The following is a 27,868-nucleotide window of genomic DNA, read 5'->3' as shown; positions in this document are numbered from 1 at the left end:
TGACCCTCATAATAACCCTGTAAGCTAAGTGCTATTATTATCCCCATTTTACGGACAGAAAAAAAAAATAATTGAGGCTGAAAGCATTTAAGTGACTTGCCCAGAAATCATCTAAGGCAGGATCTGAATTCAGGTCTTCCTGACACCAAATCCAGCACTCTTTTATTTCCCTACCTCCATGCTTTTGCACAGATTATCCTCCCATGCCTGGAATTTACTCATTCCTGACGTTCTGCCTTTCAAAATTTCTAGGTTCCTTCAAAGCCCAGCTCAAGTAAGTTTTGCCTCCTACATGAGGCCTAGGCTAATCTCCCAACTATAGTGTCTCTCCCACTTCCTCTCCCACAATTATTTTGTAAATACTCATATACAAAATATACTGTCCCTCTGATGGGTGGAGCTATGAACTCTAAAGCACCATTTAAGGGGAGAGGCCAGCTGGGACATCTCAGTGCTTAGCTGGCTGCACTACTTTGGGACTTCTTGAACTTGACCTAGCCTCAGGAGACTCATTATTGGGATAAACTCATCATCCGGTAGGGTCTTATTAACCTTGGGCCTCCAACTCCACCAGGGCTTCCACCTCTTGGATTGGAGGGTGGAGCCATGAACTTCAAACCTCTGTTTGAGGAACAGAGTTCAGTTCCCACATCTCTTTTCTCCCGTGGTTGCTCTACCCTGGCATTTCTCTACCACGGCTCAGCAGGTACTTTCTTATTCCCTCTTTCCCGAACACTTTTCAGCTTCCTTTCGTGTGTGTCTTCCCTCATTAGAGTATAAGCTCCTTGAGGGCAGGGACTTTTTTTTTTTATATTTGTAGCCTCAGCACTTAGCATGGTGCCTAGCACATAATGAGGCACTTAATAAATGTTTATTGACTATTGATTATAAATACACACATTGTGTCCTCCAATAAAATGTGAATTTCTTGAGGGCAATTTCGTTTTTGTCTTTGTATCTCAATTTCCTAGCAGAGTTTTTGGCACAGTTGTTGCTTAATTTAATACAAACCTGTTTTGGGTTGTTTAAATGCCTTTGCTTGAATGAATTATGCCCTCAGGCTAATACAAGTTAACACATTAGCAGGGTCTCATGGGTTATGGTTTTGAATGTACAGAGTACTGTGAACTTGGGGTAGCCTCCTCTGGAAGAGCCCTCATGAAAATTATGGGGTGCCCCCCAGGTGCTACCTAAGAGGAGGGCAACAATGTGTCCATCTAAGGTACTCTAACACCACTCACCAGGTCTGTATGGGAATCTTCAACTCAGTGACTCCTGATGCTCTTAGACAGAGCCCTGGCCTCCCCACTTTAGAAGAGGATAACAAGGGGGTCCATTCATGTCTGCAGTTAAGACAAATTTGCTTTATTTTGTCTCATATTCCAGTTGTCTTTGCATTAATAGCATGGCGACTTTTGCCTCATCTTGAATATATAGTGGCCTTCTAAATGTTAAGATGAGTTTGCTGATGTGTTCAGATCTGAAATTAAATGACTGCATGAAATCTTGGCCGGTCACTTCCATAGGGCTGCAGACTCCTGAAATGAGGCACTACTGATACCTGGTGACTGTTGCATTTTACTCTGGAATCAGCGCCCACAGAGGTTTGCTCTTTAACTCCCTAGGCGGAAAGAGGTAAAAATGAAGTGGCTCCACCTTCCAAGTTACTGCCGCTTTAAGGGGGCAGGGCTCATCAGTTCCCGGAAGTCCTTCCATGCCCGTAGTTCAATCGTGCTTCAGTTTGGTTTCTCAGGGTAGTCGGCCTTTGATCTCAGAAACAGGGTTGTGCTGGCCGCTGAGAGCCAGGGCTGGCCATCCTAAAGTAATCGGAGCCAGGGCAGTGAGGAACTGCTCCGGGTCAGAGGGGCCACAGTCTCCCAGGGATGCCAGCTTGCCCTTGGGAATAAACCCCATTTTAACTTCAGAGCCAAGGAAACATGCAGAGGGGAGGGAAACTGATCAGGTGGGGCAGGCTGTCAACTGGGTGAAATGTACCAGCGTGGGGTGGTGAGGCCATCACCAGGCCAGGGAGATTCATTCAAGGGGTGAAGTGCTAGGGCAGACGCTGACCGCTCCCTGTTGCCAGCCAGATCTCTTCTGACGGAGGTTAGGTTGTGGGTTTCGTAGCTAGGAGTCTACACTTGCTGGCCTGCCTGGAGGGGGTTGGGGCAGAGAATCTGAAGGTTTGGCCTGGCCTCCCCCAGGTGGGGGGGAGCAAGCAAGAATCCATGCTATTGCTTGGTAGGGGCGAACCTGATGTTCACAGTTGCATGGGGGAATCAGTTTAGCTATGATCATTTAGTTGTGGCCATTTAATCCCTCCCAAGATGGAGACAAGCCAAACAGCTGCTCCTTGATAGCCCAAGGGAGCTGGGTGTCCCTGGTATTTAGGAAAGAAAAGAACTGAAAATGCTTGCCTTCGTTTGCAGGGGCATCATGACTTCTTGGCGATTCTCTATCAAGACTTACCTGTCCCACCTAAGGTGCTTTGAGGTCAGGCAGAAATCTTGTTTGCTTAGATGGAGATGCAGACAGATTGTATGCCCACCCAATTCCAGGATTTGCTGGCTTCTTTTGGGCTCATTACCCAAACTCATTTTGACTTCAGGAGGGATCGTGATGGTGTCCCCTGGAAACTGGGGTCAGACAGGTACTTGTAAGAGCACCCCTAAGGAAGTCAGGTTGGCAGGCAACCTTTCCAAAACTGGGTACGTAAACTGTCTTTTCTTGAATTTTGCCTTTGGCCTCCGAATATGGCTCCGGGCCTGTGTTCTGCTGGTGAAATTCACCCCTCTTCTTCTGCTCTACCCTTTCACCTGCCTGGTTCCCAGCTTCTATACCCTCTGGCTGAACTGGCTTTTGATGGCTACGGAGTCCTCAGGCCCCACATACATCAAACTGGGCCAGTGGGCAAGCACCAGGCGGGATCTTTTCTCCGAGGAGTTCTGTACCAAGTTCTCCCGGCTGCATGTTCAAGTGGCCCCCCACACATGGGCTCACACCCAGAGCTTGCTCCAGAAGGTGTTTGGGAGTGAGTGGGGGCGAGCCCTTCACTTTGAGAGTCAGCAGCCGGTAGGCTCAGGCTGTGTGGCCCAGGTGTACAAAGCTTATGTGGATACTGCCTTCCTCGACCATGCCTGCTTCCAGAAACTTGTGGAGGCCTCTAAGGGGACCTCCTCTTTCGAAGCCTGGGAGGTGGCAGGCCTGGGGAGGCTCTTAGGATATTTTTGGAAGGGGCAGAAGCCTAAAGGGACATTGACAGATCAAGCTTTTCCAGAAGATCTACTTCTCCCCATGTCCTACCTGACTGCATCAAAACGAGACACATCTCTTACCCCACCTGCTGACTGTCTACGTGGGCCAAAACACCTCATCCCAGCAGCTATTAAAGTAAGTTCGTGCTTTTCTGGTGGGTCCATATCCCCTGCCTAACCAGGTCCTTTTCCTCCTCCAAAACTACTAAAGAGTTCCAGTTATGCCCTGGAAAAATTCCTAGATTAGCCCTACTCATGTGCCAAGGCCTTCTTCTGCATCCCCTCCACTCATTTCTGTGGTTCAAACACATTTTTGCCAAGTGCCTGCATGGTACCATACATAACTTATAGATTTAATTGGTAACTTAGACTTATGGAACATTAGCAGTATAAGGGTCATAGAAATCATCCATTCTAACCTTTCTAATTTGATATATGGGGAAACTGAAGTTACTTGTCTAATTGGTTTCCCTTAGTTCTCTGAATAGGAAGATCAAAGTGCTCTTCTATGGTTCTGGAGAAGACTGCACTGAAAATGCTAATTGAAGCGATGATTGCTGAGCACGGGGGGATCTGGAACCCAGCTTCTGCCTAGCCCTAGTCCAGTGTGTACTAGAAACGTTGCTGGCCAGTATAGCATATCTCAGCCGCAGGTCAAGGAATGGCAAGCAGGGAGATATCTGATGAATGTCTTACTTTTGCCTTGGTGTGGCGCCAACCTGGTTTCATGAACCTTGTAAGCATTCCACGTAACATGGCTGGAAGTGCCCTGCCCTGGTCACTGCTGCACCTTTTTCTACTGTAGGTGCTACATCCTGGGCTCCTTGCTCAAGTACAGGTGGATTTGGTACTGATGAAGACAGGCAGTCAAATCCTCGGACTCATTCCTGGAATCAAGTGGCTCAGCTTGACTGAGATAGTACAAGAGTTTGAGAAGCTCATGGTCCAACAGGTGAGCATATCTGGGGCCTCCCCTACTGTACAGCAGTTATGGGAAGTGTACATGAAGTAGACTGAATGTGCCATATAGAACGACTAATGACCAGCAAGTGTAAGTATAGTATGTGTCCAGTAGAGAAGGGCTTGAAGACCAAACTCTGGCCTGCTGCTTGTTCTGAATACACAACATTCCATCCTCTTCCATGCCTTGGACAACCTCCAGGCAAGGTCATCTTTGCCTCATAGATTCCCCAGCTTCCTTCAGGCAAGGCTCAGGTTCAATCTCTTACACAAGGTCTTTCTCAGTCTTTCCAGGAGTGATCTCTCTCTTGAAATTGCTTTGTATAATTTTGTGTTTACTTACATTAGAAGATCTGTGTCCCAGGGACATAGGGTGGCCCATGTAATGTGAGAAAATAGATATCTGAGATTTGGGGAGAATACGGTTTCCATGTTTATGGGGAGGAGGAGGAGGAGGAGGAGGGCCATGTCTAGGAGTGCACTCTTTCCCTCTCCTATCTCTAAGAGGGATTTTGATCTAGAATTATATCTATCTTCTATTCCCTTTGATGTGTTATCCTCCTCTATCATAACATGAGCTCCTTGCGGGCAGGGACTCTGTCAGGGACTGCTTCATATTTGTCTTTGTACCCTGGTATCTAGCACAGTGCCTGACACGTAGAAGGTGATTAATAAATGTTTATTGAATTGAATTGAAGAAAGTATAACAAACAAATTCATATGCTATGTTTTTGTTTTGCTTGCTGCCACTAGAGCTTATCATTTGAGTAGCTAAATGCAGGACAGCTAGGTGGCTCAGTGGACAGAGTGCCGGGCCTGAGTTCAAATCTGACCTCAGATACTAACTGTGTGATCCTGGACAAGCTACTTCAGCCTGTTTGCCTCAGTTTTCTCATCTGTAAAATGAGCTGGGGAAGGAAATGGCAAACCACTCCAGCATCTTTGCCAAGAAAACCTCAAATGTCATGAAGAGTCAAACGTGACTGAAATGACTCAACAGGAACAAAAGTTAAATGCAAAGTAGTTTGAAGGAATCAGGAAAGGCATCCTGTGGGAAATAATGCTTAAAGGGCATCTTGGAAGAAGAGAGGGATGCTGTGTGCATTTTGGGCATGGGTTATGGCTAGTGCAAAGCCATAGAGATGGGACATGGAGTCGTGTTCCAGGATCTGAGAGAAGGCCAGTTTGGCTGCATTGCAGTGTGTGTGTGTGGTGGGGAGTAGTGGTCAATGAGATTGGAAGAGAGTTGAGGGCCAGACTGTGAGGGGCTTCAGAAGCTAAACAAAGTACACCTTCATCTCTCATCCTTTCTTTCTGTACAGACTGACTTGCGTTACGAAGCCCAGAATCTAGAGTGCTTCCAAAACAATTTCCTGGATGTGAATTTTGTCAGGTTCCCTACTCCTCTGCAACCCTTTGTCACCAGAGATGTTCTAGTGGAAACATTTGAAGTAAGAATGAAAGGAAGTAATTTTACATATAAAGTGTATGTGTGTACATTATGTGTAATATACTTGGGATAGGCCAGTGTTCATCTCTGAGAAATAGAGGCAGCATGGTATAGGGAGAAAAGGACTGACCTAGTGGTCAGTTTGAGTCCTGGCTATGACATTTACTGTTTCGGTGATTGTGGGCAAATAAGTCTTCAGAGATCCTCCTCTCTTAGCCCCAGAAAGGCAGATTTGCCTTTATATAAGGAAAAGCCTTTCCAATAACAGGAGCTATTCAGAAGTGGAATGGGCTGCTTCAGAAGACAGAAGACTTCCCCTTGCCTTTAAGCAAAGGCTGGAGGAGTGAACATTGGGAAGATACGTGTTGTAGAGAGTTCTCTTATTCAATACAGGTTAGACAAGGTGGCTTCTGAGATCTGTGATTCCTGTGGGGAATGTCCAACTTGGGAGTGTGAGGTAGTTGGAGGGAGTCAGGAGGGCAGAGAGCCAAGCAAGACCAGGGTTTAAATTCCACCTCTGATGCTGGCTGTGTAAACACAGACAAGTCACTTAACCTTGCTGAGCCTCAGTTTTGTCATCTGTAAAATGGGCAGAATACCTGTATCACCTACTTTGCAAGGTTGTTGTAAGGATTAAATGATATAATTCTCGTAAAGTTTTTTTGTCATTATGAAAATCAATGGCTATCATAATTTTTATTGCTATTATTGGAAATGAATATACCAGGATGTACCCTGTGGTATCCCAGTCAAAGACAGAGTGCTAGCTGGGCTGGATGGATCCAGGATTACTGGTCCCAGCCTGTTGTGACATAGGATCATTAAATCCCGTGATCTCTCTTGTCATACCTTCTTGGTAAGGGACTATATAAGGACTGACCTGGGTGAGTGAAATTTGGTTAAGTGTCTGCTGGGAAAGCAACCTTGATATGTTAACTAGGGAAGGGGTAGACTCTAATAAGACTCCTCTCCTCCCCGTCTTCGTGAGAGGTAGGGGCATCAAACTGACACCTTCCCTCTCTCCTTGCTTTAAGGAGAGTGTGCCTGTGTCCTGTTATCAGAAGTCCGAGATTCCCACGAAGCTGAAGGGGAAAATAGCAAAGCTGGGGATAGACATGCTTCTGAAGATGGTAAGAACTGGGATGCTGTAAAGTCCCAGAGCTCGGACTACTTGCTGGGAGAATGGACTAGGAAACGTGCCCTGCACTGAGATGAAAAGGAAGTGACATCTGTAGGTGTGCCCAACTTTAGACCCTCATGAACCAATGTCAGAATCCGAAATGAGGGCATGGTCCTTCCTATTACAAAAGGATCCCTTACTTTCTGGCTCCTGGTGGTTTCTGGTGCCACTCTCTGCCAACTGTTGGAAAGAGGGCTGCTCCACAACCTTTTAGGCCCCCTTGTGCTCCTAGAAGACCCACAGCCAGTGCTGATTGTTTGCTTGCCCCCTCCCAATGACTTTTTCTGCATCTTTGAGGGCTCAAAACAATATCCCCCTTTGCCCACCAGCAGACTGCCCCTGGTGCCCTCAACACCATCTGTCCCACTACCCATAAATGCAAACGAAGGGGAATGGTCCAAATGTAATTTTTAAGATTATAGTTAGTTGAGCACCATTAATTGGACTATTTGAAAGACTGATTAGAATCAGTGAAAAGTCTAAAATATGAGATGTTTTAAAGAAGTTGTGTTACTTTTAAGCACATATGATTATGAAAATAAGGTTAATAAGGTGCTACCAAATTTTTCGAGGTCTTAGGTGACCTAAGATTTGTGTTGTTTTAATGAATGGATAAGAATCATTTGTAATTGGCATATTATTAGTTCAACTTCAGAAGTTCAGATAAGTGCTGAGAAAGCGCTTTAACATAATTATGGGTTAAATAATCCCTTATCTAGTTTATAGTCTTATTTCATCTAGAGGATACCTTTTCCCCATCTTCCAGATAAAATCAAAGCTAAGCATCAATCTCACCAGCCCCTATCTGCATGGTGGATTTTTTATTGATGAGGTCCTAATTAATGAGACTTTATGGTATTTGTTATTAGAAACAGCATGATGTAGAGTGGGCCCTAGAGTCAGAAGACCTGGGTTGAAGCCCTATCCCTGATACCCTGGCAAGTCACTTAATCTCTCAATGCCCCAGGCCACTCTCTTGGACCACAAGGTACAGACAGAAAGCTAATCTCCATTAATAGAGAGTGTCATCATTAGGAGTTGCTTTATACCAATGAAATCAGAGATCTAGTACAAAAATGTATTTGTACACGTACCATTAATGTGGATAACTGAGAACTGAACACAAATTTAAAAGAATTTTCCCCTCGGCAGTGAGGTGGTGGGCCTCACCTATTCATGATGTGAATCCCTTTCCAGATATTTGTTGACAATTTTGTCCACGCCGACCTACACCCTGGGAACATCTTGGTCCAGGGAGCAGACTTTCCTAAGGACAGCCAAGACCAGAGGAGCCTGGGGGACATGTGTGACACCCTGATGTCTGAAGTAAGACCCACTTCTTCCCCACTGACGCTGGTCCTGCTGGATGCAGGCATTGTGGCGGGGCTGCAGGCAGCCGACCTGAAGAATTTCCGGGCAGTCTTCACTGCAGTGGCCATGGGGCAGGTGAGACTTGTGGTTCATGGAGTGGTCAAGCAGAGGGTCTGAGCACTGATTTTATTCCAAGAGTTGTGGATTCTCGAGCTCTGCCATTCAACTTGTAATGCTTATAAATGTCCAATTTTACCTGGAGGGCGTGGGCTTTAAAATATCTGGAGCTCAATGAACCTTAGGAGGCTTCTTTATAAATAAGGAAACTGAGGCTAAGAGATAGTAAATGACTTGGTCACACCAGTAGTGAAGGTTAGTGGCAGGATTTGAACTCAGGTTCTCTTGACTCCAAGGCCAACTCTATCCACTGCATCTCCTATCCACAGACACAGACACAGACACACACACACACACAGACACACACACACACACACACACACAGAGTGCGCGTGTGTATATATTAAGTATGTATATATATTTGCATATGAGCAGCTAGGTGGCGCAGTGGATAGACAACTGGGCTTGGAATTAGAAGGACTCATCTTCATGAGTTCAAATTTGTCCTCAGACACTTACTAGCTTTGTGACCCTGGGTAAGTCACCTAACCCTGTTTGCCTCAGTTTTCTCATTTGTAAAATGAGCTGGAGAAGAAAATGGGCAACCACTCCAGTATCTTTGCCAAGAAAACCCCAAATGGGTCACAAAGCGCTGGGCATGACTGAAATGACTGAACAATAACAACGATAAAATATGTGTGTCTGTGTGTACGAATACACATACATACATACATACATACACACAGATACACGTGTGTACATGTATATATAAATCCTTAAGATTTCCTTACACTCTAATAGAATTGTTTTGCCTCCAAAACAGCTGATGGTATATGCTGTGGTGAAAACTTGCCATGGAGGGGACTGCTATAATTTTACTAAAGGGAAAAAGACTGTGGTCCCAGAGACATCACATAAAATTTTAGAGCCGTGAGGGATCCCCATTTTACAGATGGGGAAATTCATACTCAGAGATTTGCCCAGGCCTAAGCAGCTAGGTGATGCAGTGGATTGAGTTCTTGGCCTGGAGTCAGGAAGAAGGGAGTTCAAATCCAGCTCAGACACTTACTAGCTGTCTGATCCAGGGCAAATCACTTAACCTTTGTTTGCCTCAGTTTCCTCTTATGTAAAATGGTAATAATAAGAGCATCAAATAAGATAACTGGCAGAGCACTTATCACAAATGCTTGTTTCCTTGTCCCTCTCTCCCTACCAGAATTACACAGTGAGTATGAGAGGACCAGAACTGAAGTCCTTCCTGACTCCAAATAAGTCACCTGCTTTCTCCTCCACCCCCATCATATGGCCTCTCAAATCGTGCCACACACAAAACACTAGTTATTCTCTCTTATTTTTCCCTCGTGGCATATATTTTGCCACAGAGGGAAATCATTCTTCCCTTTGAGGCCATGGATGCTAAGCGTGTGGCATACTGCCTGGTCCCACTGGCTGCTTGGGCTTTTTGTAACAGACCTGTGGTGGTTTGTGGGTGATTTGGGGGCATAAAACTGAAAAAGACTGGGCATCTAAAAATAGAATTATATTTGGAATAGGTGAGAGAATAGGACTGTGAAGGAAATTTAGGCAGCTAATTCTCTATGAAAGTTTTTTAAGTAGCAGAAGTGCCCAGTGGGATGCGGGAGTCAGGTTGTTGTTATTGTTCTTCAGATACTTCAATCACGTTTGACTCTTCATGACCCCATTTGGGTTTTCTTGGGAAAGACACTGGAGTGGTTTGCCATTTCCTTCTCCAGTTCAATTTACAGATGAGGAAACTGAGGCAAAGAGGGTTAAGTGACTTGCCCAGGGTCACACAGCTAATAAGTATCTGAGGCTGGATTTGAACTCGGGAAGAGGAGTCTTCCTGATTCCAGGCCTGGTGCTTTATCCACTGTACCACCTAGCTGCCCTTGGGAGTTAGGTTCCAGTTTTATCCTGGGTTCCTATAATGTATCTGAGGGTATGCTGCGGGGAAGGTGAAGCGCATACAGATGAGACAGGTGAGATGCAACGTGACGTAGTAGAGTACTGGACTTCGAGTCAAGAAGACCTGGGTTTAAATCTTACCCCAGACAATTATTAGCTCTGTGGACTTTGGAAGGTCATTTAACCTCCTCTTCCTCGGTTTCCTCATCTGTTAAACAGGAGGTTAAACTGAATAGTTAAAGTCCCTCCCAGCTCTAAATCTGTGACCCCATATTGGTGAGTCGCATGCCCCAAGTCTTCCAGTATCCATATGATTAAGGGAGATGGGAACTGAAACTGACTTTTCTCCTAATGCCAACACCTTCGAGGAATGGCACTTACAAGCTTTCTCTTTACTTGTGGTCTTCAGGGTGAAAGAGTGGCTGAGCTCATCTTGCATCATGCCCGGGCCAATGAGTGCCAGGATGTGGAGAAATTCAAAACCGAGATGGCGGTGCTAGTGACCCAGGCCAGGAAGAACACCATTACCCTGGAGAAGGTAGGCAGGCCATGAGACGGGGACACAACCAAAGCAGGAAAGAACCCTCTTCTTAGGCTTGGTCAGTGCTTTCTTTCTCTGATAGGACAGAGAAAGAGCTGGGGAGAGGAAGAGATGTTTCCGACTGAAGGACTTTGTGGTCTCTGTTTTAAGGCAGATCAATCCAATCTAACCCCAATAAGCATGCTAAGTGCCTAATATTTGCAAGGCACTATGCTAGGATAAAAAAAAAACAAACAACTCAGCATTCCCTTCCTTCAGGGAGCTTACATTCTTCGTGGTGTGGGGGGAGAAACAGTAAAATGAAGGACATAGGAAGTCGCCACGTTTTCCTCCTTTAAGTCTTCCAGCCATAGGTCATTAGGCACTCTGGGTAGGTCTCTTGGAGACAGAATGTTAAAGAAATCTGGCATCAGAGGGCCTGATCACACTTCTGATGTTTACTACATGTGTAACCTTACTATATGTGTGACCCTGGGCAAGGATTTTCCTGGGCCTTAATTTCCTCATCTTTAAAATCAGGGGGTTGGGCTAGATGGCTTCTAGACCCATAAGCCTATATTTAAGTAAATTAATAGTTCACTTAAATTATGTAAGAAAATGACCACAGGTCAGCTCTGGAGATACAGCTGGAAGGAGGACCAGTCTTCTTATTCCTTCTAGTGACTTTTTTGTTGTTTTTTGTGTGATGGGAAATGCATGGAGGTGATCTGTAGGGTCTTTTGCCCCGAAGAGAGAAAGGATCCTTAGACTGAACAGTTTTAAGATCCCCACCCCTACCCCTTTCCCCCCTGTTTAAACTAGCCCTCCTGAATAAAGCAGTCACATGGACTTCAGGGACTGGGGAGTCCCTATACTCTTCTTGAGCAGTCAATGAGCTCCTCTTCTTTCCTGACCTTTTTTTTGGTGTGTGTGGGGGGGGGGCGAGGAGGGAAGTGGTACTTTCTGGCTGTGTAATAAGGTTTGCTTTTCCTAACAGCTTCAAGTATCAAACCTTCTCTCCAGCGTCTTTAAGTTGCTGATGACCCATAAGGTAAGCCCAGACTCTAAGCTGGACCTTCTGCCTACAGGCATGGGCTTAAGAATCACCAGAAGGGTACCCTAAAATTGGGCTGCGCGGTTGCAGCAACCTGATGGTACAAACAGGATTTGGCCAGGGAGAAGGGGATATTTAGTTTAGGTAAGAATAAACTCTTGTAAAGCACTTTAGTAGCGGCAATTCAAAAATAAATTGGGCTAAGAGTTACAAAGGATAAATAGTGTCTAGCATATAGTCGGCACTTAATAAATACTTGTTAATTGACTACTACCCATTAGAGCAGGTACCAAAAACCTCTATACCCAACCCTGTTAACCTGGTTTTTGTTTTGATAAGGAATTGGAAGTAGTAAAAATTTAATGTATGCATGCATGCATGCATGTAAATGTGCATTATATACATATACATGTGTAGACATATGTATATAAATAAAAGCACAAGTCATAGAATCTCTATATACATGGGTATATATATGTTTGTATACACACTTATACATGCATGTGTATGTATATATATACACAGACACATGTCTCCTGGTTTATTGCTTTGCTGTGGCAAAGGGGCTTGAGTAGCTCAATGAAACCATGAGCTATGCTCTTCGGGTTACTTAAGACAGGTAGGTCATAGTGGAGAGTTATGATAAAAAGTGATCCGCTGGAGAAGGAAACGACAAACCATTGCAGTATCTTTGCTAAGAAAACCCCACGGACAGCTGCTGTTGTTTGTCCTTCATTCTGGAAGAGGACCGTGACCTCAGGGAAATGATGCCATGGCAGGTGAATTGGATTTAAGTGAGGGAGGGCTGTGCAAAGTCGTCACCAGCCTCACCATCTTCTCCGGAGCCATCTGGATCCAGTGCTGAGATATAGATCAGGACCACTGGAGATGGCCTTTTTAAATTAACATCTTTCCCAGGTCTCGGTCTGACTGAGGCAATACCCATTCAGTGATTAAGGCTAAAGAAAAAAAAAGAAAAATGTACAATTAGATTGGGACTGGTCGGAGTTCATAGTGTTAGAGAAGCTATAGGGTGAGGCAGTGCGTGGAGGGTATACACCTGAAAGGATGAAAGTGCCACTGAGGGCACTAGCATGTATATGATGAGACTTTAAAAAGCACTGCTCTGCCTCTGTTCTTGCTATTTCAGGTCAAGCTCGAGAGTAACTTTGCCTCCATTGTCTTTGCGATCATGGTGTTAGAAGGGCTCGGCCGCTCCCTGGATCCCAAACTGGATATCTTGGAGGCAGCCAAACCCTTTCTTCTAAAAAACTCGGCATTTCCCCCCTGGCTGCAATGGTGAAGGCATGGGGTTTCACCAGGTAAATGCCAGCATCGCTCATGAAGCTATCCTGGGACAGCCAGGGCACCATCTTCCTTTCATTCTGGGTTGGTTCCAAGAAGGCTGACTGCTAGACTCTGAGACAACTTGATTGGCTGAAGTACATGGGGAAAGGAACTTGTCAATACCCTAAGTACTAGTACTTTATTAGGCCAGGGCACCCTGGCTGATGTGAATGAGCTGACTGTAAAAGAGAATGAATACTTTCCTTTACCATCCCCACCCCAACATACACAGACACATTCACTCTCTGTCTCTCTTTTGGGCTTAAGGTCCATGGCAGCTAGATGGAGAAGTGAATAGAGTCCCAGACTTGGTCTCAGGAGGGGTGAGTTTGAATCCTGCCCCTGTATAATTTACTTATCCTTCCTTAGTCTCATCTGTAAAATGGGGATAACTGTACCTACCTCACAGGGGTGTTGTGAGGCTCAAATGAGTTAATATGTCTAAGGAGCTTTTCAAATCTTGAAGTGCTAAATATATATATATAATCAGCTATAATTATTATTATGATATTAATAAATAAGGGTAACATTGTCAGTGGGGATTACAACATTGTTTAGCATTTGTTAAGGAGCATGCTATTACTGAACACAACATAAGTCTGGGGGTACTACAGACAAGGAGCAGGGAAGTGGTGGCCCCTTTCCTCTGAATAACATACGGCATGTATGCCATATGAAAAAAGAGAATTCTAGGCTATCACCTTTCTCCTTTTCCCCAGTTACAGAGTAATCTCCATTTCTTTCCTTGTAAGCACAAAATAGGATTTTGGTTAGTGTATACATTACTGTGAGAAGCAGCATGGCTTAGTGGTTAGAGACCTGGATTCAAGTGTCGCCTCTAACACATACTAGCCATTTAACTGGACAAATTATTTAACCTCTCAGTGCTCTGGGGGTGCCAGGGGGCGCCACAGTGCAAAGTGCTGGGCCAGGAGTCAGTAAGCAGAGTTCAAATGTGACCGCAGACATTTCTTAGCTGTGTGACCTTGGGCAAGTCACTTAACCTCTGTTTGCTTGCCTCAGTTTCCTCAACTATAAAATGGAGACAATAAGAGCACCTACCTCACAGGGTCGTTGGGAGGATCAAATGAGATGTTTGTAAGATGGATATTACAGTGCCTGGCAATATAATAAATTAATAATAATAAGATGCTTTTATTATTAGATTTGGTGGTGTGAGGCATTATTTAGGATAACATTATATATTAGGGTAGTACTGTTATTATCTTCCAATGATCCCATACTCTGACTGCTCTTCAAGAAGAAAACATAGGGGAATGGGGAAAAGCCTGTTTGGGCTTGTTGAAGATTCACCTTTGGCACTTGTGAGATTGTAAGCTCTAGGAGGGCAGGGCTGGTATTATCGAAATTTGTATCACTTTAATTGCAATGACTGATTTTGGTGCCAGAGTATGGAATGTGAAATATACTTTACCTCTCTCTGGGTAGAGAGGTGGGAGATTACGGGAACATTTAGACAAATGCTGTCATTTTTACTTAGCTGTTTGTTACAAGAAAGGGGTGTGTGTATATATGTATGTGTGGTGGGGGTTTTTGGGATATGACTATGATTCTGGTTTAAAAAACGGAAGTTTTTTAAAAAAAAAAGCTTAAAAAGTATAACCCTCCCACTACCTAGTATGGTGCTTTCTGAACAGCAGGGACTTAATAAGGAGTTTGTTGAATTGAATTGAATAGCTGGGCCTGTTGGATGGTCAGAAAATACCATATTAGTTCAAATATAAACTACACTCCACTCCCCACCCTCCATGTGGTTTGTACAAAACCTGCATTGTAGCTGTTCTTAATGCTCTTCGTAAAAGAATAAAGTGACAAAGATGAAATGACAGTGACGATAATAAAACATCTTTACTTGAATTAAAAGAAATGTAAAATAGAACATTCACAGTAAACATTAATATATGGTAATGGCAGATATTAATTTTTCACTGTCTTTTTCCTTGCCTTTTCCTTCTTCAGACTCTAAGTACTCTGATCTGACCTAGGGATTGAATGAGCTTAAGGACCAGTGGGCCCTCTATCCTTGCACTGCACCCGTAGCATTTCTAGGTCTTTCTTGTGCCTTGAACAAGAACCTTATGTGTTGTCTCCCTCAATGATATTATGAGCTTGTGGAGAGCATGGACCTCTCATTTTTCCTATTTGTATCCCAACTGTTTAGTATAGTAAGCACTTAACAAATGCCTATTTATTCATTCAATCATTGAATACACTATTCTGGTCCAATAGTTCCCAGTAGTGTCTTAAGGAGAGAGGTATATTTAATTATCTGTTCAAAATGAGACTTTTATTTAGTTGGCTACATTTTCAACCCTTTTGATCATGTTTAGTTCCTGGTGGGATGAAGACACCGTCTATCTGCAGATGATCAGCAGCAGACCTTATGGCAATCCTCGCTTTAGAAGACATGGACATGGCAGATTGTGGGAGTTAAGTTCCACCTACACTGAGCTGTGGTTCTGACAAGCGGGGCCCAGGGGAGGTTGTTTTGGAAAGTGATATATTATAGGGCTGACTATGGAGTTAGGAAGACCTAGTTTCAAATCCTGCTTCAGGCATTGAAGCTGTGTGGCCCTGGGCAAATCACTTAACCCATGTGAGCCTCTGCAAGGTGCCTTTCCAGGGCTCTTTAAAGCAGTCCCTTCCTTCTGAGATTATTTCTAATTTACCTTGTTTATTTCTTGCATCTACATAGTTGTTTGCATGCTGTCTTCTCCCTTAGAATGTGAGTTCCTAGAGGGCAGGAACTGTTTTTGACTTTCTTCACTCCAGGAATTAGCACAAGTTCTGGCACACAGAGCTTAATAAATGCTTGCTGATTGTTTATGAAGATCAACTGAGGTTTAAAGTGAAATACCCATGTTGTTCGGTCCTGTCTGACTCTTCATGACCCCATTTTCCCGGTTTTCCTGGCAGAGATACTGGAGTGGTTTCCCATTTCCCTCTCCAGCTCATTTTACAGATGAGGAAAATGAGGCAAACAAGGTGAAGTGACTTGCCCATGGTCACACAGCCAGGAAGTGTCTGAGGCAGCATCTGAACTCAGGTCTTCCCGACTCTCGGCCTGGCACTCTATCCACTGAGCCACCTAGCTGTCCTAAAAAAGCAACCTATATGGTAGCTACTACTACCACTTACAATTATCATCACCACTACTGCTACTACTACTACTACTACTACTACTAGTATTACTAGCACTTCCAGCTCTAAATCTGTGACTCCATGACACCTACAATGACTATTTTGCCACAATCACCAAAGTTGCCAACCCGATAACTTTATCTGTGCTTTGGACAATTTAGTCAATGCATGCTGGGGGCTATAACAGTTTTCATTCACTGGGAAGTAAAATAAAATTAAACCTTTCTTACGGCTCTACAACTCCAATCATACAGAGAACACACCTAGCTTCGTTTTGGTTCTAGGTCCTACAAAGTCTTCCTACCCGCGTCTCCTCGCGTGGGGGTGGGGCAGTGGGCAGGCGTGGTTACAGGATACGTCACTCCAGGGCCACGGATAGCGTCAATGTTGCTAGGAGATCATCTAAGTCCGCCCAGGACTGAACCACTGCAGAGAGCTCAGGGACAGACAGGCTACTTCTCGCCCCCTCCGCGGCCGACTAGCACCTACTCAGAGGAGACGTTACCGGAACGCCCCAGGAAGAAAGACGCTTTCTCTGCTAGAAGACCAGCAGGGGCCCTGCTGCTCCCCGCGACCACATCCTGAACCCCCTTCCCCTCACGAAGCGGGAGACATAGTTGGGTCCGAAACTGGAAGAATCCATTCGCTTCTATACCGGGGGGGGGGAAGGACGCAGTGACAAGAATGAAGAATCAGGGCTTCTTTCCCACTTGGCTGAAGTAGAGCATTGCAAACTCCAGCGTGGCCCCCCGAGCCGCGTCCACGCTTGACTGACTGAGGGTCTCGCGAGCATCTTCTGAAATGACTGGAGACACCCCCGCCCACTACGCCGGCGGGGGAAGTGACATCTGGGGAAGGGGCGGAGTCAGATCGCGGCGGCTCCGGAGCGTCCTGTCCCGGCTCTGCAGACTCCGGAGGTCATGTCGGCGCTGAGGCGGCTGGGCCCTTTCCTTCGCGAGGGAGGCCGGCGCTTCCTGGCGGGTCCAAGCGAGCGGTCTGCTGGTTACGGCCTTGGAGGAATCCGGCAGTGAGTTGTTGACTGGTGGATGGAGGGCTTTTCGGTAGCGTCGTTCTGTCCCCGGGTCTGCCGTCACCTTGAAGGGCGCTTTAGATGGGACTACAAATCCCAGGATGCTAAGCTGAAGCACCTTGCCTCCGCCGCAGGGCATTGTGGGCCCTAGTGGGGAGGCGGTGATTGGACCACCCCGACTTTGTGCTCTAGTCTCGTCTTCGCCAGCGCTCGCTGCTCCCTCTTTTCCCCTCCCCCCTCTTGTTTTATCTCCCCCCCCCCCGCCGTGCATTAGTAGAATCTATGCAATGGCAGCCCTGAAATGGGTAGACGACCGAGGCCAAACCCATCATTTTAGGAGGAAATAAGGAAACCAAGCCCAGAGAGGGGTTACTTTTGAGGCAAGTCAGCAAGCAGTTATTTATTGAGTGCTTATTATGGTCCTATGTTCGTTCATTCATTTAATAAACATGTATTGAGCGCCAGCTATGTGCAGGCACTGGGCTAAGCGCTCGGCATACAAAGAATGGCAAAAGAGCCTTGTCCTCCGGGAGAGCTCACAATCTAATGAGGGAGATAACATGCAAGCAGCTACTTGCAGACAATATATTTGGGATTCATTTATTCAGTAAACTTGTATTTAAGTGCCTGCTATGTGTCAGGCACTGTATGAAGCACTAGGGATACAAAGACAGCCCCCGCTTTCGAGGAACTAAGAGTCTAATGGGGGAGACCACAGGCAAACAATCACGTGCAAACAGTATATTCAGGATAAATTGGATATAATCATGGAGGGAAAGCTCTAGCACTAAAGAGGATTGGGAAAGGTTTTTTGCAGAAGATGAGGTTTGAGACTTGAAGGAAAATAGGAGGGAGAGACAAAGAGGCAGTGCATTCCAGTCGTGGAAGACAGCCAGTGATGGAATGTCATGCTCCAGGAAGAGCAAGAAGGCCAGTCTCACTGGATCTTGGAGTATATAGAGGGAGAGTAGGGGCAGTTTATGAAAGGCTTTGAATGCCAAAAAGAAGATTTTCTCTGATACTGTCACCATCCTGGTGCCTGGACTATCGCAAAAGCTTTCTAGTTAGTCTCCCTGCCTCAAGACTCTTCAGAACTCTCCACTCATCTGTTAAACTGATCTTCCTAAAATGTAGGTCTGACCATGTCACCCCGCCCCCTTTCAGTAAACTGTAGTAGCTTCCTGTTAACTACAAGATCATATAGAAAATCCTCACGGGCTCTGGGCTTTTGCACTGGATACAAGAGCTGGAATTTACTCCCTCCTCACCTCCATCTCTTAGAATCCCTAATTTCCCTCAAGGTTAAGTCGAAGCACTACCTTCTACATGAAGCCTTCTTTACCTGGTGCTTCAGCTACTTTCCCCAAAAGTCACATTGTATATGTTTTCTATCATAATGCCATGTCCACAGTGAGCATGTAATCAATTTTTGTTGGGTTTAAGTCCTACTGAACCCAGGCCATCCTGTCTCTCCTTTCTCTTGCAGTATATCTGTTTTAGCTGTAGTCAAGCAAGAATATTTTCCAAACCAAAGAAAAGTTATTTTTCTTTGCCTCTCTCCCCTAAATATTTTGGAGAATATATAAAATTTTAATAAGAGGGGAGTATAGGTATGAGGTACATTTATCTAGGTCTAGGATCTCATTAATGTTGAAGTTCCATCTAGTGTTGCAGTTTGCAACCCATTCATTCCTGTTGATCCTGTGATTCGTGTCCATGTCCTCCCATAAATCTGCTATAGGAGGTGCACCCGCCTTGCAGGAGGTCTTCCTTGATATAATAATTTATCAGAATGAAACTTCTTTATTATAATAATTATGCTTCATATTGCCCTAGTACTTGAGAATTTATAGAGCATTTTTGCATCTCATTTGATCCACATTTACCACAACCCTGTGAACTGCAGTTGGGGCAAGTGTATTTGTGAATTCATTTGGTTGCTGGAGATTTGTAATTCTGAAAAATCAAATGCATGGCTGATGTAACAAGCACTTAAAAAAGTTCTTTTTTGAATTATAGTGCTGGAGGTGGTGTACACATTGAGCCCCGCTACCGGCAGTATCCTCAACTGACAAAATCTCAGGTGTTCCAAGCTGAGATGTTAAGTGCTACGTTGTGGTTTTGGATTCTTTGGCATTTTTGGCATGACTCAGATGCTGTAGTGGTAAGCTTTGGAATATAATATTTTTATTTGTGAATATTGCCAAACATTCAGAAACTTTGTTCTGTATCCTTCATTATCGTTCATGATTTGTAGATGCCAATTCTGCTTCTCCTATAGAGTATAAATGCCATACTAGTTCAATCTGGAATTGTCTGATGGGAGTAGCAAGGGGGACACTATGGGAGCTCATGCTTGCATTCTAGGACATCAGTTTCAAAAGTTAGGGATGAACTATCAGATATCTTCGCTTTCTTTAACACAATCAGTTATGAGTCAGAGTCCCGAGATACCTAAGATACAAGATATCTAAACTGAAGGTTCTTAATCTGCAGGGATTTCAAGGGGACCTTGAACTTGGATGGGAAAAGAAAACACACTGATTTTTACTAACCTCTAACTGAAATCTGGCATTTCCTTCAGTTATTTAAAAAACATTCTGAGAAGGGGTCCATAGGCTTTGCTAAAATATCAGAGGGGTCCATAACACAAAAAAGATTAATTTATTTTTTAATTTATATTTTCAGCTTCTTGTACATTTTTTTTGGGGGGGGAGATCAAAAACTTTTATAAATTTGCTGTCATTTTTGTGTTGAAAATAATAGGATCTTGGGGTCATAGATTGAGAATTTGAACTTTAGAAGTCAAGTAGATCAGCCCACTCATTTTACAGATGAGGAAACTGGTCAAGATCACCCATGTAGCAAGTGGCAGAGCTGGGATTTGGAGTTCAGCCCTCTGACCCCACATTCAGCACTCTTCCCATTATGCCACATTGCTTCCCATCTTGTCTAGAAAGATGTTATGAGAGACTGTCAAGAGGTCTTGATAAAATCTAGGAATACTCCAGCTGCGACATTTTCCTAATCTGTCAGTATAGTAACCTTGTCAAAAAAGATAATAAGGTTAGTCTGGTATGACCGTTCTTGATGAACTGATGGCTCTTCTTGATCACTGCTTCCTTTTCTAAATTCTTTTTTATAATACATTCTAATAGTCTTGAATGTCCAACATAACCTCTTGTCAGATCTTCAAAGGTGGGATCAGAAGGTGTTGTTAGGACCACTAAGAAATAGTTCCTGAATAAAAAAAGCCACAAAACAGTGGCTATGTCATGACCAAATAAATTAGGTTCTTCTTGCATGATGGTAGAGCTTAAGGGTCAAGAGATAATAGAATACATTATCAAACTAATTGTTTTCCCCGTTTATGAGCCATCTTAGCAGCTTAGGGAGATTGCTACAAGTCACTGCATATAAACCAGCTAAAAGGAAATTATCTGATTTGGAGTCAGCTCCTGTTTTGCTGTTTGAACAGTTACTAATGGGGCTAGGATCATCTCAAAGGACTAGCTGGATGAGGACTGATCCCTGTGGCAGTGTAGTTCTAAAGTTCAGTCTGTAGTCTGGGTCTCTTTTTAAGGTCCTGTCCAACTCTGTTTTTTGACAAGGTTACTATACTGACAGATTAGGAAAATGTCATAGCTGGAGTATTCCTAGATTTTATCAAGACCTCTTGACAGTCTCTCATAACATCTTTCTAGACAAGATGGGAAGCAATGTGGCATAATGGGAAGAGTGCTGAATGTGGGGTCAGAGGGCTGAGCTCCAAATCCCAGCTCTGCCACTTGCTACAGAGTTGGATTCTGTTTAATTTTAAACTCAGAATATATGATAAGTGGGCTTTTCACTTTCCTTCAAGCTTCAGTGGCTTCCCTTTAGTATTCTGCTTTTTGGTAAACAAATTCATACTTACCCTATCTGTCCCCATCATGATTTCATAAACTTTTCTTGTGTTATGTCTTAGCTCTTGTCTTTCTGGACTAAAGAGTTTTTCCTTTAGTTTGTCTCCCAGTGAAGCTTGCCCATCTTCATGTTATTTTAGTTCTTTCCTGAACTTTTGACAACTGATGTATGGCTTTCATGTGTTTTAGCAGGAAATGAGGTATGTCCCCTCCAGCTTTGAAATTCTTTTAATTTTCTTGTCCTAGTTTGCATGCATGAATGAATTTATTAAGTTCTTACTATGTGCAAAACACTGCCACCCCCTCAACATGCAAAAAGAAAAGGTAGTCCCTGCTCTTAGAGAGCTCACATTCTAATGGAATCCTATTCTGTGTGCAAAAGTACCATGATTTTATATAAGAATAGAGTAATGCTTTCTGGCTTATTTCTTTAAAAAGATAAATGTTGATGTCTTTTGTTTTTATGTAATCTGAATTTCCTCCTGTACCTCTTCCCTGACCATTCCGAGAGAGCTGTCCTTTATAAAGACTATGGATTTTTTAATCAAAAATATCTGATGTTATATGTAATATTCCATATTTGTCACAATACTCTACCTTTGCAAAGTGGCGGGATGAGGTATCTTCATATCTCTTCTTTGGGGCCACGCTTCTTCTTTGTAGTTTTTTTGCAACATTAATTTTTTGTTGTTTTGTGGTGGTAGTTCTTTCCATTTCCATTGTTGTAGTAGTATATATTGTTCTTGCTCTGCTTATTTTACTTTGTTATCAGTTCCTGTCTTCATACTTCTGAGTTGGGTGACTTCAGTTCTCTCAGTAAGATAAATATGTGAAATCAGGGTCCCAGTGGTGGCAAGAGGGAAGAAGAAAAGGTTTGGAATAATCTTTAGATTAGATAAGGAGCTGATAAAGGTAGAGTAAAAGGACTGTTGAACAGCATTGAAGTGCCAGCTGATATTATGTAACATGAATTTGTAGTGTCATGAAGACTGTCCTGTGGAAAGTCCAAGCATTAAAGGGATTGCTTAAAGGTGGTGAGGTTCTCCATACGTTCTTATGTGTGGGTGTCATTTTGCTGATAGGTATAGTGTCCTGGCCTCTTCATCAAGAGCTGAGGCCGCTCAGAGATCAGCGTAGCAATCCACATAGGAACAAACAAATGTATGAAGAATGCATATTGTCAAGGTTGTAGTGAATTATTCTGTCAGTACATATATCTTGGGCACCTAGGTGGTGCAGTGCTTGAAGTCTGGAGGACCTGAGTTCAAATTCGGCCTCAGACACTTACTAGCCCTGTGACCCTTCAGTATCTTTGCCAAGAAGAACCCAAATGGTGTCATGGAGTTGAACACGACTGAAATGACAACAAAAAACATATGTCTTGGATAACCTCTACAGGTAGACAATAAACTGGGTCCAGCATTGAAGAAGAGCAGGCTAGACTGTATTTGGGACATCATATAGTGCCTCCAGTCAGCCAGTCTGTGCTTTACGAAGATGGAGAGGTAAAGAATTCAGTCTGCAACAGACCTGAACGGGCCATAAATAGAAGAAAAGTTAGGACATCAAACAGGTAAAGCAGTAGCGTTCAGTCATCAAATATGAAAGGGGACCAAGGAAAAGGAGGAGTGCCAGAGAAGCGTGCAACCAATTAGAGGGGTCATTGTCTCTTGGGTAGATAATACTGTTTCTCACTATTTTATGGTTTGTTTGTTTTTAATTTGTTTTCTCTAGTTTAATGGATGCTTGATTTTTTTTTAAAATTGTTTCCACCAGGGTCATTTTCCATATCCAGATCCTTCTCAATGGACAGATGAAGAATTGGGTATTCCCCCTGATGATGAAGACTAAAGCAGTGTCATCACTAGTACAAGTAGGTGCTACCAAGCACCACATTTCCCAGGAATTACAACTACCTTTCAAATTTAAAAAAATGTGTAATTGATGTTATTCTTTTTCACCATGATTGTCATTTCACAATAAATAATCCCCCTTCCCCCCATAGACTCTTTTTTTTAAAATAACAAATGAGTGCAGTAAAGGAAAACACTTGGCTACATCTTAAAACGTATGCCTCGTTCCGCACCCGTAGAAAACCACCTTTCTTCAGAGAGGTTAGAGGCATGTTTCACCATCAGTTCTCCTAAGTCAGGATTAGACAGTGCATTAATCAATCAGAGTTGTGAAATCTTTCAGTGTTATTTTATTTTATGTTGTTATGGTCATTTTGGAAATTGTCTTCCTGGTTCTGCTTTTTTTGCCCTAAATTAGTTCATACAAGTCTTTCTCAGTTTCTCTGAATTCTTTATAGTCTGATGTTACAGTATTCCATACAATCTTATAATATGATTTGTTCAGCCACTTATCAGTCAGTGGACATGCATTTTTCTGGTTGTTTGCTATTACAAAAAGTGCTGCTGTAAATATTTTTGTATATATGGGACCTTTCCCTCCTTCTTTGATTTCCCCAGGATATATGTGTGGTATCACTGGGTAAAAGGGTATGTACAGTTTAGTGACTTTTAAGAAATGTTTTGTAAGGATTTTGTAGTTTAGTGACTTTTTAGGAAATTGTTTTCAGGACTAATTCACAGCTGTACCAGTGCTGTATTAGCGTGTCAGTCTTCCTGAAACCCTCTGTCACCATTTTTCTTTTGGCCACCCTGCCAGGTGCAGCTTGAGTTACTTTAACTTGCATGTGTCTTATGTGTAAGTTGGAGTGTTCTCTCATATGTTTGTTGATAGTTTGCATTTCTTCTTTTCAAAACTACCTGGCTTTTGTTTTTATATGCTTGTCCCTAAATAGCTTAGATATTTGTTATAAAAACTTTTCCCCCAATTAATTGCTTCCCTTCTAAGTGTAACTGTGTTAGTTTTGTTCTTACAAAAACCTGTTGATTCTGTGTAGTCAGAATTGTCCATTTTGTCTATTGTGATTCTCTGTTCCTTGTTTAAGGATTCTCTCCCTGGCCATAATTATGGCAGGCATCTCCTTCCATTTTCCTCTAATTTTTCTATGATGTGACCATTGTATATTTAGATAATGTGTCCATCGAGAGCTTCTTGTGTTCAGTGATGGACACAATTAACTTTTGAGGGATGTGCATTCCTCTCGAGATGATCTCTCAGAAGTAGGCTGCACACTGTACAAGACATGAAGCAGAATGAACCATATCACTTTATTTCTGCTTCTGTTCTCATTTCTTTTTTCTCCTGAGCTCTCTCATTTTTTCTAAATACTTTTCATTAAGTACTCCCTTATTTTGGTTCTGTTCTTTTTTAAAACACTAATTTGTTAGAATTTTGTCCTCCCCTATTTATGCTGAGAGTTGCAGATCTCCAGTGTTCCGCCATCTGCCTTTGGTGGCAAAAATCTAGAGTTCCGACCCCCTGGAAAGCTATTTATTAGGACATGCGTCACTTAAGAGTGCAGAAAATCAGAGCTGCTAGGTGGCACAATGGATAGAGCACTGGCCCTGACGTCAGGACGTCCTGAGTTCAAATCCAGCCTCAGACACAATACTCACTAGCCTGTGTGACCCTGGGCAAGTCACTTAACCCTGATTGCCTCACCACAAAAAAAAAAGTGCAGAAAATCAGGGTTTTTTTCTCCCTTTTAAAGTAAGGATACTGAAAAGATCCTACCCTCCACCCCTGTCCCCCAAACAACAACAATCTCAAACTGTATTGCTTGGATTTAGCTAAGAAATCTTAGTGGATACTTATGGAACATTTACTGTGTACTAGCTAATTACTGTAAAAATTTAAACACATTAAAAATTTTGATGATGTTCCAAATCTAAGGCTGTAAAGTATTTCAAAGTCAGTGGTTTAGTAAGTTAGTTAGATGTTTGTCTTTTCAGGATTTTGAGGGCAGAAATAGCTAAAATTTATATAGTGCTTTGAGGTTTGCATAGCACTGTACATCTGTTATTTCTTTTGATCCTCACAACAAGCCTGTGAGGTCGGTGCTAGTATACCTATTTTACAGATGAGGGAACTGAGGCTGAAAAGATTAAGGGATATGCACAGGGTCATACTAGCAAATATGTGAGGCAGGATCTGAAGTCAGACTTCCTCATCCCAAGTCCAGTGCTTCTATCTGGTTATGTTTTCACTCCAATAAATGGACTTCTTATATGGAAATAGTATGTTTTGAGGGGAGCTCAAGGGGCGGGTTTCTGTGGTTGCCTTGAGGTGACATCTCAGACAGATGTTGAGCTTCTTTCACAACTTGTCTCATGGAGGATGCAAGATGCTGTTGTGTTACTATGTGTAGAATTCAGTGTAGTCATGTAGATAGTGGTGAATCCCAGGCTGTAAGGGATGAATAGCTGTACATAACATTTCAGAGTGATCCCTCCAGAAAGAAAGGCTTTTGTTTGAAACCCTTTCTCAGTGTCTTTAGGTTTAAGCCAGCCTAAGTTTTTGTGCTAAGGGGACCTGTTTCCTAGGGTTCTGCAGAACTGGGAGGTCCCTGTGATGTATTTCTTTCAGGGTGTAAACTGGTTTTTACATAAGAGATGAAAAAAAATAAACTTCATGGTAAAAATGGTGTGTTCAGATGCTCATTAAACTTATTTTCCTTCATTTCTAGTGAGTGTAGGAATACATAGGGGGAATAGCATTCACTCATAGCCAAAAATTATGTTACAATTTTTCTAGCTTTCCAGTTGAGTTAAGGGGGTTGGAGAAAGTAACAATAATACCTTTAAGCAAGAAATTATTGTGGCAAAATGGGCATTTGAGAATGTGCATGTTAGGAATTTGGGGAAAAGACTGAACCTTGAGCCCTTTGGGTAGGAATAGTCTCCAGAAATCTTGAATGTGGTCCAAAATCTGTGGTATAGACATCTTTATAAAAATTCATTTGTAGGTGAGTTTCAGGCAAATTACATTTCTACCAGCCCATTTTAGATGATGAAACCAGGAAGAGGTTTCGAAAGTCATCTACTCTCTATCACAGCCTCCAGAGGGAGTGGGATAGAAGGTTACCATAGGAACAGCTTGTGTGTGTATTCACAAAGTAATTGCACATAATTCAGCATGTCTGCAATCTTTTTCTGGGCCAGTCAAAAGTAAGACTGTTCCAGTCCTCTTAGGCATTTTGGTCACCTTTTATTAGGATACCTGTGGTGGTAACTAATTCTCCCCTTCCTGACTTCCAGTTAGTCCTTATGGTCTGTACTTGCCAAAATGAACTTAATTATATTCTCTTGAATTGTCTTTTACTTTGCATGTATACAAACCTTGTTTCCATCCAAATTGTGAGCTCAGTGATTTTTTAAAAAAAATTATGAACTTAAACATCAGTAAATATAAATATGTCCATATGCTAAAAATAAAGAGAATTGTATTTGAAACCATGAATCTGTATTACATGCAGCTTGGTTTTTGTTTTAAAAATGTTATATTGAGAAGCAGGTTGGTATGGTGGGTAGAGAGCTGACCTCAGAACTATGAAGACCAGGGTTCAAGTCTTGTCTCTGATGTATACTTGCTGTGTGACCCTGGGCAATTCATTTACCTCTCAGCACTTTAGGCAACTTTTTAAGATTATAAGTTGCAGAGCAGATGCTAACCTGCAATTGGTCTTAGTTCCCTATGCCAATGAAATTACAAGTCCATTTCTGTTCCAGGATAATAGCAACTGTGTTACTTGTCTGTCCCCTTCTGAACTGCCTTCTGTGTATTTTTAATGTTTTATTTCACCTTTTTTTTTTTTGCATCTCACTTGCTAACACATTTCCCTCCTTCAGCTTTCCTCCCCACCTAGAAGAGCCCTCCCTTGGTAACAAATAAGTCAGAGTCCAGCATCTGAAATGTCTGTCTCACTCTATGCCTGTCATCTGAACCTTCCTGCCAAGATGTGGGAAACTTGTTTTATCACCAGTCCTATGGAGTCATGATTACTTATTACATTTATCAGTTCTTAAATTTTAAAAAGTTGTTTTCCTTTACGTTATACTCTTCCCCCCTGTGCTTGGCAGATAATTCAGTTCTACAAGTGTCTACATAACTAATAAGTACCATAGGTTTTAGTTAACTGGATTTCATTGGATAAAAGTATTTTAAATCCCGTTCTTCACTTATTTACCTGCAGGGGCCAGCTGTGATCTTCAGGAGAATTTATTTTGTTGGTACAGATGTGATGATGCTAATTAAAGTTAGATTCACATGAATGACAGTCTGCCTTTTTCCTTTGATGACGGATGATCTTTGTGCATAGCGAGCAAGCCTTGGGCCAACTGGATTCTAAACGTTCAGTGCGTTCATTGTGCTCCTCATCTTTTTGGAGTCATAGCTTAGAGTGGGAAAAATCTATTTCACCTATTACAAGCATATCAGTATTACTACACATTCAGTGTTTTAGTGTTGCTGTAGAAATAATCTCGTCTTTTAATCATGGTTTGATTTATGCATAACATTTAAATGTCCTACATATATGTTAAGTGCCAAACCAGTAGCTTTTAACGATAAAACAAACCAAACAGGAGAAGTTGGGAGAGACATCCTTTCTTTTTATCCTTTTCTCTGTGCCCCAGAGTAGAAGTGCTTCCTTCCCTCTGTGTCCAGGGAGTTATGGTGCGGGGAGAGTCTGACATCACTTGAGAAGATAGCAGGATAGTTAAGGGACCTTAGTTCAAATTAT

General features: G+C 42.9%; 2 protein-coding genes and 1 long non-coding RNA gene across 6 annotated transcripts; 2 read left to right on the top strand and 1 right to left on the bottom strand.

Annotated features, from left to right (window-relative positions):
- Positions 1 to 1,707: 1,707 nt before the first annotated feature.
- ADCK2 (aarF domain containing kinase 2) lies at positions 1,708 to 16,378 on the top strand. 4 transcript variants are annotated; one of them, XM_020997948.2, is made up of 10 exons: positions 1,708 to 1,963; positions 2,430 to 3,390; positions 4,060 to 4,206; positions 5,537 to 5,665; positions 6,699 to 6,794; positions 8,042 to 8,290; positions 10,608 to 10,736; positions 11,716 to 11,769; positions 12,923 to 13,094; positions 15,471 to 16,378. In XM_020997948.2, exons 1-9 carry the CDS (start codon positions 1,938 to 1,940, stop codon positions 13,073 to 13,075), a joined length of 1,944 nt encoding a protein of 647 aa, XP_020853607.1. In that variant the 5' UTR covers positions 1,708 to 1,937; the 3' UTR covers positions 13,076 to 13,094; positions 15,471 to 16,378. The 4 variants fall into 4 exon arrangements, with proteins under 4 accessions (XP_020853607.1, XP_020853606.1, XP_020853608.1 ...); XM_020997947.2 differs by lacking the exon at positions 15,471 to 16,378 and having other exon boundaries at positions 12,923 to 14,968; XM_020997949.2 differs by lacking the exon at positions 15,471 to 16,378 and having other exon boundaries at positions 1,708 to 2,106; positions 12,923 to 14,968.
- On the bottom strand, positions 11,929 to 17,032 carry LOC144456965 (uncharacterized). Its single transcript, XR_013486212.1, has 2 exons — positions 16,545 to 17,032; positions 11,929 to 12,731 (listed from the first exon to the last, which is right to left on the bottom strand). It is a non-coding gene; the product is annotated as an uncharacterized LOC144456965 (long non-coding RNA).
- Positions 17,033 to 17,135: 103 nt separating this feature from the next.
- On the top strand, positions 17,136 to 27,398 carry NDUFB2 (NADH:ubiquinone oxidoreductase subunit B2). Its single transcript, XM_020997952.1, has 4 exons — positions 17,136 to 17,308; positions 19,331 to 19,475; positions 22,993 to 23,089; positions 27,320 to 27,398. Exons 1-3 carry the CDS (start codon positions 17,202 to 17,204, stop codon positions 23,065 to 23,067), a joined length of 327 nt encoding a protein of 108 aa, XP_020853611.1. The 5' UTR covers positions 17,136 to 17,201; the 3' UTR covers positions 23,068 to 23,089; positions 27,320 to 27,398.
- The last annotated feature ends 470 nt before the right edge of the window (positions 27,399 to 27,868 follow it).

The sequence above is a fragment of the Phascolarctos cinereus genome, unplaced genomic scaffold, assembly GCF_003287225.1.
Source record: "Phascolarctos cinereus isolate Bilbo 61053 unplaced genomic scaffold, phaCin_HiC Scaffold_1;HRSCAF=81, whole genome shotgun sequence".
NCBI classification, from domain to species: domain Eukaryota; kingdom Metazoa; phylum Chordata; class Mammalia; order Diprotodontia; family Phascolarctidae; genus Phascolarctos; species Phascolarctos cinereus.
This window is presented reverse-complemented; position numbering and strand designations above follow the sequence as displayed.

Excerpts from the sequence above, each read along its gene's own strand:
- ADCK2 (XM_020997948.2), top strand. The coding sequence starts at position 1,938 with ATGCAGAGGGGAGGGAAACTGATCAG. Across the intron at positions 8,291-10,607 it reads CTGCAGTGGCCATGGGGCAG|GGTGAAAGAGTGGCTGAGCT; the intron begins GTGAGACTTGTG and ends TGTGGTCTTCAG. Across the intron at positions 11,770-12,922 it reads AGTTGCTGATGACCCATAAG|GTCAAGCTCGAGAGTAACTT; the intron begins GTAAGCCCAGAC and ends TTGCTATTTCAG.
- NDUFB2 (XM_020997952.1), top strand. The coding sequence starts at position 17,202 with ATGTCGGCGCTGAGGCGGCTGGGCCCTTTCCTTCGCGAGGGAGGCCGG. Across the intron at positions 17,309-19,330 it reads GGCCTTGGAGGAATCCGGCA|TGCTGGAGGTGGTGTACACA; the intron begins GTGAGTTGTTGA and ends TTTGAATTATAG. Across the intron at positions 19,476-22,992 it reads ATGACTCAGATGCTGTAGTG|GGTCATTTTCCATATCCAGA; the intron begins GTAAGCTTTGGA and ends TGTTTCCACCAG.